At 40.4% G+C, this 13,365-nt stretch overlaps 1 protein-coding gene across 1 annotated transcript in view; it reads left to right on the top strand.

Moving 5' to 3' along the window:
• Nucleotides 1-8,667: 8,667 nt before the first annotated feature.
• Nucleotides 8,668-13,365, top strand: part of LOC138645945 (parvalbumin beta-like) — a 28,866-nt gene continuing 24,168 nt past the window's right edge. Inside the window, exons 1-2 of the mRNA XM_069735423.1 lie at nucleotides 8,668-8,749; nucleotides 9,574-9,638. Of these exons, the coding sequence (XP_069591524.1) occupies nucleotides 9,578-9,638 (61 nt within the window). The 5' untranslated portion in view covers nucleotides 8,668-8,749; nucleotides 9,574-9,577. The remainder of the gene's footprint in view (nucleotides 8,750-9,573; nucleotides 9,639-13,365) is intronic.

The raw sequence follows: 13,365 nt of genomic DNA on the forward strand, positions 1-13,365 counted from the left end.
TACAAATTGGGTATGGGGTGTAGAGAGATGGTGTGTTCCACTCCAAGGTGTTCCCCAGGTTTCCTCGCCAATGCTTCGATCATCATGCTCTCGTTTAGTAGTTGTTGGAAACTACGCTGCATTAGGCCTACAAATTGGGTATGGGGTGTAGAGAGATGGTGTGTTCCACTCCAAGGTATTCTCCAGGTTGCCTTTCCTGAGCTTCGATCTTCCGGCTCTCGTTTAGTAGCTGTTGGAAACTACGCTGCATTAGGCCTACAAATTGGGTATGGGGTGTAGAGAGATGGTGTGTTCCACTCCAAGGTGTTCCCCAGGTTTCCTCGCCAATGCTTCGATCATCATGCTCTCGTTTAGTAGTTGTTGGAAACTACGCTGCATTAGGCCTACAAATTGGGCATGGGGTGTAGAGAGATGGTGTGTTCCACTCCAAGGTGTTCTCCAGGTTGCCTTTCCTGAACTTCTATCTTCAGGCTCTCATTAAATTGTGGTTAAACGGAACAACTGCATTTGGCGTACTAGTTGGTTTGGGGCCTACTATCGGTGTCTGCCACTCCTTGCTGTTCTCCTGGTTTCCTGTCCTGAAATTCCGTTTTCAGGCGCTCGTTAAGTAGTTGTTAATGTTAGACTGCATTTGGCCTACTAGTTGGGTTGGGGCCTACTATCGGTGTCTGCCACTCCTTGCTGTTCTCCTCCACTGAACAAAGCTGTGCCGCCTGTTTACTACGGTTGCCAATTTTGAACTGCATTTCGACTACTTACTGATTTGGGCCTACTCTCTGTGTCAGCCTCTCATTCCAGTTGTCCTCCACTGCAATGCCCCCTGGTTATTCCTGTGTTACCAATTTTGAACTGCATTTAGCCAACTTTATTCTTTGGGCCTATATCTGTGTTTCCTCCTCATCCTGCCCATTGCCCAGCCAGTGATAGATGAGTCTGCTGGTACATTGACCCATAACGCAACATTCCCCGTGCACGCTACACAACAACATTGTGACCCTGCTGAAAGTCAGGTTGCTCTTCCCGCATACCATACCACCTTACACGGGGACAAAGAGGAAGGTGCAGATGAAAGTGCAGGTTCCTTCATCAGGTGGGGGGAGGAATACTAGTTGGCGACGTCACTGGCACAGGGCCTCTCATAGTACGCAAAAGTGTTGCTGCCGGTGGGAGGCGCCCCCGCCGTGCAAACACACCACTGTACTTTGAGGGGCCCTGTGCCAGTGCCAATGCCAACGAGTGGGCCCCCCCTGCTTGCTCAGGTTCACAGCACTTGCAAAGTTGAAATACTTACCTCTCCCTGCTCCACTGCCGTGACGTGGTCCAGATTTCCTGGGCCCACTAATTACTTGAACCAGCCCTACCCCACACAACTTTAGCCAAATGACCCCCAATTTCAAATGCCTTCCAATTATTATAAGGTAAATTACGCTTGACAAGCTTCATTAAGAAGAATGGATGGTTTTGACATTAAAATGGGCACTCTAGGTGTTTTCCTGGCCCCCACTCACTGCCGACTATGCTGCCCCATTGACTTGCATTGGGTTTCTTGTTTCGGTCGATCCCGACTTTACGTCATAATCGGCCGATTTCACTCGATCCGACTTTTGAGATAGTCGGGTTTCGCGAAACCCGGCTCGACTCTAAAAAGGTCAAGGTCGCTCAACTCTAGTTACATATAATTAATGCATAAAAGTTTCAGTACTTCAAAACATTATTAGTTTTGCTAATATAACAATAATTCAAATAACTTAAACATCTAAACACTACTGTGAATTATAATCATTTACAGAAATTCCACCACAAAATTTGATTCTCATCAAGTGACCACTTTTTTTTGCCTGTCTCTTGTTCTCCTGCATCAGATCCTCTCTACAGTTGTCCAACAGTAATCTGCAAGAATTGATGGATTCCATTTTCCTTGACATATTTTCTCCATAGCTGCAATATCTTGGTGAAATCTCTCAGTATGGCCCGATGCTACGGGGATGCTTTTTATTGCAAAAACTAGTTTTTTGCATCGCCATATTTTGAGAGCGATAATTTTTTCATATTTTGGCTGACAGAATCATTTGATGGCTTGTTTTTTGCGGGACAAGCTGACGTCTTTATTGGTACCATTTTCAGGCACATGACTTTTTTGATCACTTTCTATTATGATTTTGTGAGACAGGATGAACAAAAACCAGCAATTCAGGAATTGCCTTTTTTATTTTTTTTTTTTATACCATTCCGCGTGTGGTCAAATTGGTAAGGCAGTTTTACTCTTCGGTTCAGTATGATTATAGCGATACCCAATTTATATTTTTTTAATGTTTTGGCGCTTTTACACAATAAAAAACTATTTTATAGAGAAAATAATTATTTTTGCATTGCTTGATTCTGAGAGCTATAACATTTTTATTTTTCTGCTGATGGAGCTGTATGGCGGCTTGTTTTTTGCAGGACAAAATGACGTTTTCAGCTGAACAATTTTTATTTACATTTGTCGTTTTGATTGTGTTTTATTGCACTTTGTGTTAGGTGGTATGATGAAGTTTTTTGTTTTTTTATGGTGTTCACTGAAGGGGTTAACTAGAGGGCAGTTTTCTAGAGCAGGTCGTTATGGATGCGGCGATACCAAATATGTGTACTTTTAGTGCTTATTTTATTTATCTACATAGATAAATGTATTTATTGGAAAAAAAATGTTTTGTTCTTTAGTTGAGGATTTAAAAAAAATATTTTAAAATTTTTTAATAATTTTTTTTTAACCTTTTTGATATTGTACCAGGATGGGCCATTACTATATAGCATCAGATAGCTGATCTTATACTCTGCAATGCTTCTGCACAGCAGGGCATCAGAGCAGAATCTGACAAGCAGGGGAGGAGGCATCAAAGGTCCTGCTCTGAGCAGGCAGTGACACGCCACCTTCCCTGAAGGACCCTGCAGCCATCTTGCACCCGGGGATTTCCATGGAGACCATCAGGACAATGCCATCACATGCTCCTTGATGTCGCTGTCACTACTGACAGCGGTATCAGAGGGGTTAAATGCCCAAGATCGGTGCTAGCAGCGATTGTTCTGCCTTCCTCCACGTATGATGCTGTGTGGATTCCAGCATACAGATAAACCTTCACCCACTTCCTCAGTAAACAGACTGTATAGGTTCTTAAGTCTATTTCTTTTCTAGCTTCCTATCCAACCCCCAGTTTTACCAGAGTGTGAGGAGTGACCCAATAGATAGAACCTTTTGCTCCCCCTGGTGGCTGGAGTGTGAAGTGTAGTGTGTGACTGTGATACCTGGTCAAGTAAACTCTTTTAGTACAATCAGACGTACCATCACTCCCTCTGGTGGAAGAGCGACAATACTGCATGACCAGGACTCTGGGGCGCTGCAGCTGCATAACTATTCTACCACAAACATGAAGGTACATTTGTGCCTCACCGAAATCTGCTTATCAAGAGCAATGATCTGCAGGAAGAGAGCCAGGAACACCTGTGTAAGACTTAAAGGTCCAGAGGAAAATGGCTACAACATTCTTGTCCGGGAAAACAGGGGGCGGTTCTAGTCAGAACACAGGGCTTAAAGCGAAATGCTCCTGAATCCAGGAACAGGATGAATGTGTACCTAATGACCTCTAATGGTGACAACTGGTACTACATTGTGAATTAACTTCTGCACATTAATGGGCAGAACAACGATCATGGGCATTGCGGTGGAGTGTCAGATCTCACATACAGCTGAACCCTCATCTGATCGCTGTGGAGCTTAGCGTGAGGCCGCGTGATTGCGGCACCATACATATACTGCTGTTTGCAGGAACGCAACTCCAGCAGAGCAGTATATGTACGGAGCATGTCGAGAAGGGGCTAACACCTGCGGGTAGAGTGGTTCTCTACCCTTGGCTGTTAACTTGTTAAATCCCACTTTCAATCTCTGACAGGCGGGGCGTACATCAATCCAGTATCTGCTGATGAACCCAGTGTCTGCCATTATGATAGCCCAGTGAACGCCGGCCGATCATAGGAGATCGTGATTTCTGCTATACATAGCAGTGCTAATGTACTGCTGTGTATAGCACAGGCAATCACACAAATGCAGCTTCAAGTCTCCTAGGGGCACTATTAAAGTAAAAAGTGAAAAAAAGTTTTTACAAATATGAAAAAATAAAAAAACCCACAAAAGTTCAAGTTGCCCAACTTTTGCCCCATTGAAAATAAATGGTTAAGAAATGTACGATCTATCAAAATACAAAATAAATTACTCCAATCGTCAAAAAGCGTAATGATGAGACAAAAATCAAAACACCTGAATCACATTTTTTGGTTGCAGCAAAATTGCAATAAAATGCAATAACAGGTGATCAAAACATCTATCTACCCAAATGCCCTCACACAGGCTCATATCCCAAAAAATTAAAACGCAAGGCGTCTCAGAAAATGGCGAATAAGGCAAAAACATTTTTTCATACAAATTTTGGAATTTTTTTTCATCACTTAAATAAAAAAAATAAACTACTTGTGTTTCGTATCTGTGTACTTGTACTGACCTGGAGAATCATACTGCCAGGTCAGTTTTAGCGTATAGTGAGCATGAGAAATAGAAAACTCAGACAATTGTGGAATTGCACTTGAACGAAAATGAGAGCCATTATTCACAAATGGCGAAAACATGGAACAGTGGTGAACCTTCCCAGGAGTAGCCAGCTGACCAAAATTATCCCAAGAGCACAACGATGATCCATACTAGAGATCACAAAAGATCCCACAACAACATCCAAAGAACTTTTTTCCAACAGAGTGCTTTTGGTCCTACTGTAACAAGATAATCAGGTTTTAAATACATCAGATAGTCATTACATACATCAGTTAGGATTGCTCTATATGGGTATACCTTGACATTTGGTGGAGCAGCTTAGTATACATTTTTTTGCAAAAAAAAACGAATCAACCAAACACTCTGTTTTTTGCATCTTTTTACTAGCTCTTGCTTATTACTGTGATTTTTTTTTACAACAGAGTGTTTTTGGTCTTACTGTGCTCTTTTGTGTCTTCAAGTTTCTTGGTGGTGTGTGAACATGTTCCTACAGACTTGTTCACTGTGCAAGTAGCCCATGTGTTTCGCTTTCCATAATTATTCTCTTGTGTCTACAAGACTGGGGAGGTATCCACCACTCCTTGTGACTCATTTGCACAAAAGTTGTTCCATTCAACGTGTCCACATGGACATTCCCTCTCTGAACCCTGCTTATACAGATAATATACAGATGATCAGGTTTTAAATACATCAGATAGGGATTACATACATCAGTTAGGACTGCTCTATATGGGTATACCTTGACGTTTGGTGGAGCAGCTTAGTATACATTTTTTTGCAAAAAAACTTATCAAACAAATACCCTGTTTTTTCCATCTTTTTACTAGCACTTGCTTATTACTGTTTTTTTTTTTTTTTACAACAGAGTTTTTTTTGGTCTTACTGTGCTCTTTTGGGTCTTCAAACATCCAAAGAACTGCAGGCCTCATTTGCCTCAGTTAAAGTCAGTGCATGGCAGAGTTCCAAGACGAAAACCATTGCTATGCATTAACTTAAAAGGCTCATCTCAGTTTTGCCTTAAAACATCTTGCTGATCCCCGAGGCTTTTGGGAGAATACGACAAGACTGACAAGACAAAATTTGAGCTTTTTGGAAGGTGTTTGTCCCATTACATCTGCCGTAAAAGTAACACAGCATCTCAGAAAAGGAACTTCATACCAACAGTAAAATATGTAGTGTGGTGGTCTATGGCTATTTTGCTGCTTCAGGACCTGGAAGACTTGCTGTAGTAAATGGAAACATGAATTCTGCTGTGTACCAAAAAATTCTGAAGAAGAATGTCCGGCCATGTGTTCGTGACCTCAAGCTGAATTGCTCTTGGGTTATGCAGCAGGACTATGATCTAAAACACACCAGCAAGTGCACTTCTGAATAGCTTAAGAAAAACAAAAGACTTTGGAGTGGCCTAGTCAAAGTCCTGTTCTTTATAAAACCTTAAATACTGTAAATATTTATATCTTTGTTATTATAAGTGGATTTTTGCAATATATATCCTGACTCCAATATTAGCAGATTTAATTAATATGACATGTTCGTATACAACATCTTTCTGGACTAGTTAAAGTGATAATCTCAGTTATTATGGATATCTTCATTTTTTACTTATTACTGTTAGAAAAATGGTCCATATTGCTTTTATGTATTCTTATTTGATCAAAACACATATAAGGTGCAGGAAAGTATACCGTAAACTATAACTTTTTCCAGGTAGTGCACAATATACCTATTAACACATATGAAGTAATCTGCTAAAAAGTTAGTTTGTTCTCTTTGGCTTCTTTCAACATGCCCACTCTTGGTTAAAACTTGTGTCATTCCTCTTTGATCTTTAGGTTTGCCTTCCTGGTCTTGTCCCTCAGATGTTCTCTTTCTATTGCTGCACATATCTTTTGGTAATAAAGTTCTTTGTCTGCTCAAATGGCTCTATTTAGTCTTTTACTGATGTTGTCTGCATCCTGCTTGTTACCTTTTGCTTTTGCTATTTGTCCTTCTTCAGTTTGCTTTAGGGTCTCTTCTGTTAACCAAGACTGCGAGGGTCTCTTTTGCCTCTAGGGGAAGCAAAAGGGTAACTTGATTGCATAGACAAAGTTCCTCCCATCTCAACATGAAAATATTATCAAGGGACAGGGATTATTTCACACACATCCCTGACCACTGCTTCTGCGAAATAATTTAGTTTTAGTAAGAACTCCTTCTCTACTCCCCTATTATCTCCTCTTCGCACAATCGCATACAAGATTTCTCTCGTGCATCCCCCCTACTCTGGAATTCTCTACCACAACATATCAGACTCTCGCCTACCATCGAAACCTTCAAAAAGAACCTGAAGACCCACCTCTTCCGACAAGCCTACAACCTGCAGTAACCACCGACTGACCAAACTGCTGCACGGCCAGCTCTACCCTCACCTACTGTATCCTCACCCATCCCTTGTAGATTGTGAGCCCTCGCGGGCAGGGTCCTCTCTCCTCCTGTACCAGTTGTGACTTGTATTGTTCAAGATTATTGTACTTGTTTTATTATGTATACCCCTCCTCACATGTAAAGCGCCATGGAATAAATGGCGCTATAATAATAAATAATAATAATAATGCTATAACACTAACAATTATTTGATTTCATCTGAGTAGAATGAGTATTTATTCAAATGATAGGTAGGATAAAATTTCATGCCCCTGTGTATATTAAATATTTGGATACGTTGCTATAACATCATATGCAATCCATAGATGATTCTCACGAAATTGCATCTCCTGAAAAGATTATACTATATATTCAGTAACGCTAATATATCTGGGAAGGTGTCGAAAAAGAGTTGTTAAATACAGATCTATCCACACACAATTTTTCACTCATATGACTTATTCCTGTCAATATTGGTCTGAGTCAAAAGGTGATTTTATTTTTATTGATTTTTTAAATGAGTGATACAGCTCTGGCAAAACATTAAGAGACCACTGCACCATTTTATAAAAATCAGCTTCTCTACATGTCTGTCAGCCTGAAAAATAGCTTTTAAGCATGCCAAAGGAGTTAAAAATAAAATTCTTGAGTGAGGAAAAGAAGGGCTCAATTCTGGCTTTACTTGCAGAGGGACACAGTGAGCGTCATGTTGCCTCCATCCTTAAAATTTCGAAGATGGCAGTCCATTACAACAAGGTAAAGCAGCAGACATGGGGACAACAAAGCTACAAAGCAGCAGAGGGCAAAAACAACTCTCCACCGACCGGGATGACCGTCATCTTATTCGAATGTCACTTTGCAACCACAGGATGACATCAAGTGACCTACAAAATGAATGGCAAATGGCAGCTGGGGTGAAGTGCACGGCAAGAACACAGGTTGCCGATTGCTTGGCATGACAACCCGTAGTCTGCAGGAGACCCCTGTGGTTGTCATTGCTGGATATCCATGAGCACCACCCAGTGGCCAGAGCTTATAGCAAATGAGCATTTTGAAGTACACACAGCAGGGCTGAAGCCCAGCTATGTGCAGCACAGGTGATCAGAAGATCACAGGTTTTAGTCTCTCATTATAACAATTAATATTTCAGCGTTGGAAGGGACCCCAAATAAAAGAGCCACATTGACAGAATGCAGCATTAGTGCTGCACAAGGTGGCTCTTTTAGTTAAAAATGCTTTGTGGTGAAAAAACATTCAACATTTGTAAAGGGGGGGACAGGTTCCCTTTAAATAAAAAAGAACCTATACATGTTTAGTATCTACAAACTCGTAATGGTCTGGAGAATCATAATTGAAGGTCAGTTTTAGCATTTAGTGACCATGGTAATAATAAAATAAAAAAAATAGTGTGGAATTGCACTTTTTTTTACAATCTCACGGCACTTTGCATTGTTTTATGTTTTTCAGTACACAATATGGTAAAACCAATTAATTCAAAAGTTACAGAAACCATTTGTTTGCAGTTCTAAGCTACTTGTAGAAGGATTTGTAATTAGGTATGATGAAATCAAGGCTATTAATCTTCCTCCAACAGATAATAACTTTGTGACTTGTTTTGTTATTTAATGTGTTCCACCCTATATGTGGTGTATATATAGAGAGCGATGAGCGGTCTGTATAACTGAATATTTACTACATCGAGAATACAACTACATCGAGAATACAACTACATCGAGAATACAACTACATCGAGAATACAAGTAACAGGTGAGTATACTGATGTACAGCAAAAGATAATGTGGCACTGAGTTAAGGAAAAAATGTAAGAGATGTTATATAATTTTATCTAAAATTTACAAAAGTAAGATAGAAATAATAGCTTTATTGGCTGATCAGAAAAAAATAAAATTACAAGTTTTCCGAGGCCAGTGAATCTTTTATCAGGCAAGTTATGACAAACCTGCCAGATGAATGGTCCTTTAATCTAGAAAAACCTTCATATATAATTTTTTTGGTAAGCTTATAAAAGTATCACTACAGTAATACTTTTACCTTTTGGAAAAAAAAAGGTGTTAAAGGGGTTTTCCAGGCACAGGACAGAGGTTTTTAGTCCCTCTGACTGCAGATTTCCAAACTGTGACAGGGTGCGGTGAGGACGCCGTTACTACTGCCCACGCAAGTCAGTGGCCACGTGGCTGCAGGTACAGGTGTGTCTCAAAAAATTAGAATATCATTAAAAAGTTAATTTATTTCAGTTCTTCAATAAAAAAAAGTGAAACTCATATATTATATAGAGTCATTACAGAGTGATCGATTTCATGTGTTTATTCTGTTAATGTTGATGATTGAGAAGCACCTGTATGTGATTTGCATGCTTGCAAGAGTGCAGCATTTTTGTCCCAAGCTAGGACAATCCCTTTAATGTCACAGTTACGTATTCTGTAATATACGCACATTGTGAACAACTGACACTGGGTTAGAATAAAATATTGGATTTTTTTAATTTATAATCACTGCAACCCGTGAAGCAGAATAGTGAAGGGTTTGGAAATTTTTACAATTGTAAATTTTCTTTTTTTCTATACTTGCAGCACAATGTCTATGTCTGACATTTTTTCTGCTGAGGATATTAATAAAGCTTTTGCTCCTATAGATGGTAAGTGACAGATTACTTTATTTATCGTTTATTATAGTGGTTACTGTTTATTGGGCCAGGCTCAGATGAGCTCCATAGTATCACAGGGGGTTAGATTACACTATTCTCTGCCATTTTTCGGATGAGACTCACAGTTCATCCTTATTATATCCGTTTTTTTACGTATACATGGCAATTGTTAACAGAATAAACTATTTGGTCTTGTAGATTTTTTTCAATTTTTTTCAATTGTTGATGTATAAAAATGGAGGTATTATATTTTGTGGGTAATGTGTGGGTATGTGCACATGGACCTGCAGAGTTTTTTAACCCCTTTACCCCCAAGGGTGGTTTGCACGTTAATGACCGGGCCAATTTTTACAATTCTGACCAGTGTCCCTTTATGAGGTTATAACTCTGGAACGCTTCAATGGATCCTGGTGATTCTGACATTGTTTTCTCGTGACATATTGTACTTCATGACAATGGTAAAAATTATTTGATAGTACCTGCGTTTATTTGTGAAAAAAACGGAAATTTGGCGAAAATTATGAAAATTTCGCAATTTTCCAACTTTGAATTTTTATGCAATTAAATCACAGAGATATGTCACACAAAATACTTAATAAGTAACATTTCCCACATGTCTACTTTACATCAGCACAATTTTGGAACCAAAATTTTTTTTTGTTAGGGAGTTATAAGGGTTAAAAGTTGACCAGCAATTTCTCATTTCTACAACACCATTTTATTTTAGGGACCACATCTCATTTGAAGTCATTTTGAGGGGTCTATATGATAGAAAATACCCAAGTGTGACACCATTCTAAAAACTACACCCCTCAAGGTGCTCAAAACCATATTCAAGAAGTTTATTAACCCTTCTGGTGCTTCACAGGAATTTTTTGAATGTTTAAATAAAAATGAACATTTAACTTTTTTTCACAAAAAATGTAATTCAGCTCCAATTTGTTTTATTTTACCAAGGGTAACAGGAGAAAATGGACCCCAAACATTGTTGTACAATTTGTCCTGAGTATGCCAATACCCCACATGTGGGGGTAAACCACTGTTTGGGCGCATGGCAGAGCTCGGAAGCGAAGGAGCGCCATTTGACTTTTCAATGCAAAATTGACTGGAATTGAGATGGGACGCCATGTTTCGTTTGGAGAGCCCCTGATGTGGCTAAACATTGAAACCCCCCACAAGTGACACCATTTTGGAAAGTAGACCCCCTAAGGAACTTATCTAGAGGTGTGGTGAGCACTTTGACCCAACAAGTGCTTCACAGAAGTTTATAATGTAGAACCGTAAAAATAAAAAATCATATTTTTTCACAAAAATTATCTTTTCGACCCCAATTTTTTATTTTCCCAAGGGTAAGAGAAGAAATTGGACCCCAAAAGTTGTTGTACAATTTGTCCTGAGTACGCTGATAGCCCATATGTGGGGGTAAACCACTGTTTGGGCGGATGGGAGAGCTCGGAAGGGAAGGAGCGCCGTTTGACTTTTCAATGCAAAATTGACAGGAATTGAGATGGGACGTCATGTTGCGTTTGAAGAGCCACTGATGTGCCTAAACATTGAAACCCCCCACAAGTGACACCATTTTGGAAAGTAGACCCCCTAAGGAACTTATCTAGAGGTGTGGTGAGCACTTTGACCCACCAAGTGCTTCACAGAAGTTTATAATGTAGAACCGTAAAAATAAAAAATCATATTTTTTCACAAAAATTATCTTTTTGCCCCCAATTTTTTATTTTCCCAAGGGTAAGAGAAGAAATTGGACCCCAAAAGTTGTTGTACAATTTGTCCTGAGTACGCTGATAGCCCATATGTGGGGGTAAACCACTGTTTGGGTGGATGGGAGAGCTCGGAAGGGAAGGAGCGCCGTTTGACTTTTCAAAGCAAAATTGACAGGAATTGAGATGGGACGCCATGTTGCGTTTGAAGAGCCACTGATGTGCCTAAACATTGAAACCCCCCACAAATGACACCATTTTGGAAAGTAGACCCCCTAAGGAACTTATCTAGAGGTGTGGTGAGCACTTTGACCCACCAAGTGCTTCACAGAAGTTTATAATGCAGAGCCGTAAAAATAAAACAAAATTTTTTTCCCACAAAAATTATTTTTTTAGCCCCCAGTTTTGTATTTTCCTGAGGGTAACAGGAGAAATTGGACCCCAAAATTTGTTGCCCAATTTGTCCTGAGTGCGATGATACACCATATGTGGGGGGAACCACTGTTTGGGCACATGGGAGGGCTCAGAAGGGAAGGAGTGCCATTTGAATGCAGACTTAGATGGAATGGTCTGCAGGTGTCACATTGCGTTTGCAGAGCCCCTAATGTACCTAAACAGTAGAAACCCCCCACAAGTGACACCATTTTGGAAAGTAGACCCCCTTAGGAACTTATCTAGATGTGTGCTGAGCGCTTTGACCCACCAAGGGCTTCACAGAAGTTTATAATGGAGAGCCGTAAAAATAAAACAAAAATTTTTTCCCACAAAAATTATTTTTTAGCCCCCAGTTTTGTATTTTCCCGAGGGTAAAAGGAGAAATTCGACCCCACAATTTGTTGTCCAATTTGTCCTGAGTGCGCTGATACCCCATATGTGGGGGGGAACCACTGTTTGGGCGCATGGGAGGGCTCGGAAGGGAAGGAGCTCCATTTGGAATGAGGACTTAGATGGAATGGTCTGCAGGTGTCACATTGCATTTGCAGAGCCCCTAATGTACCTAAACAGTAGAAACCTCCCACAAGTGACACCATTTTGGAAACTAGACCCCCTAAGGAACTCATCTAGATGTGTTGTGATAGCTTTGAACCCCCAAGTGTTTCACTACAGTTTGTAACGCAGAGCCGTGAAAATTAAAAAAAAAAATCTTTCCCCCCAAAATTATTTTTTAGCCCCCAGTTTTGTATTTTCCCGAGGGTAAGAGGAGAAATTCGACCCCAAAAGTTGTTGTCCAATTTGTCCTGAGTACGCTGATACCCCGTATGTTGGGGGAAACCAACGTTTGAGCGCATGGCAGAGCTCGGAAGAGAAGGAGCGCCATTTGGAATGCAGACTTAGATGGAATGGTCTGCAGACGTCACATTGCGTTTGCAGAACCCCTAATGTACCTAAACAGTAGAAACCCCCCACAAGTGACCCCATATTGGAAACTAGACCCCCCAGGGAACTAATCTAGATGTGTTGTGAGAACTTTGAACCCCCAAGTGTTTCACTACAGTTTATAACGCAGAGCCGTGAAAATAAAAAATCTTTTTTTTTCCCACAAAAAATATGTTTTAGCCCCGAGTTTTGTATTTTCCCAAGGGTAGCAGGAGAAATTGGACCCCAAAAGTTGTTGTCCTATTTGTCCTGAGTACGCTGATACCCCATATGTTGGGGTAAACCCCTGTTTGGGCACACGGGAGAGCTCGGAAGGGAAGAAGCACTGTTTTACTTTTTCAACGCAGAATTGGCTGGAATTGAGATCGGACGCCATGTCGCGTTTGGAGAGCCCCTGATGTGCCTAAACAGTGGAAACCCCCCAATTATAACTGAAACCCTAATCCAAACACATCCCTAACCCTAATCCCAACAGTAACCCTAACAACACCTCTAACCCTGACACACCCCTAACCCTAATCCCAACCCTATTCCCAACCGTAAATGTAATCTAAACCCTAACTGTAACTTTAGCCCCAACCCAAACTGTAGCCCTAGCCCTAACCCTAGCCCTAACCCTAATCCTAACC

The sequence above is a fragment of the Ranitomeya imitator genome, chromosome 7, assembly GCF_032444005.1.
Source record: "Ranitomeya imitator isolate aRanImi1 chromosome 7, aRanImi1.pri, whole genome shotgun sequence".
In the NCBI taxonomy this organism is placed as follows: Eukaryota; Metazoa; Chordata; class Amphibia; order Anura; family Dendrobatidae; genus Ranitomeya; species Ranitomeya imitator.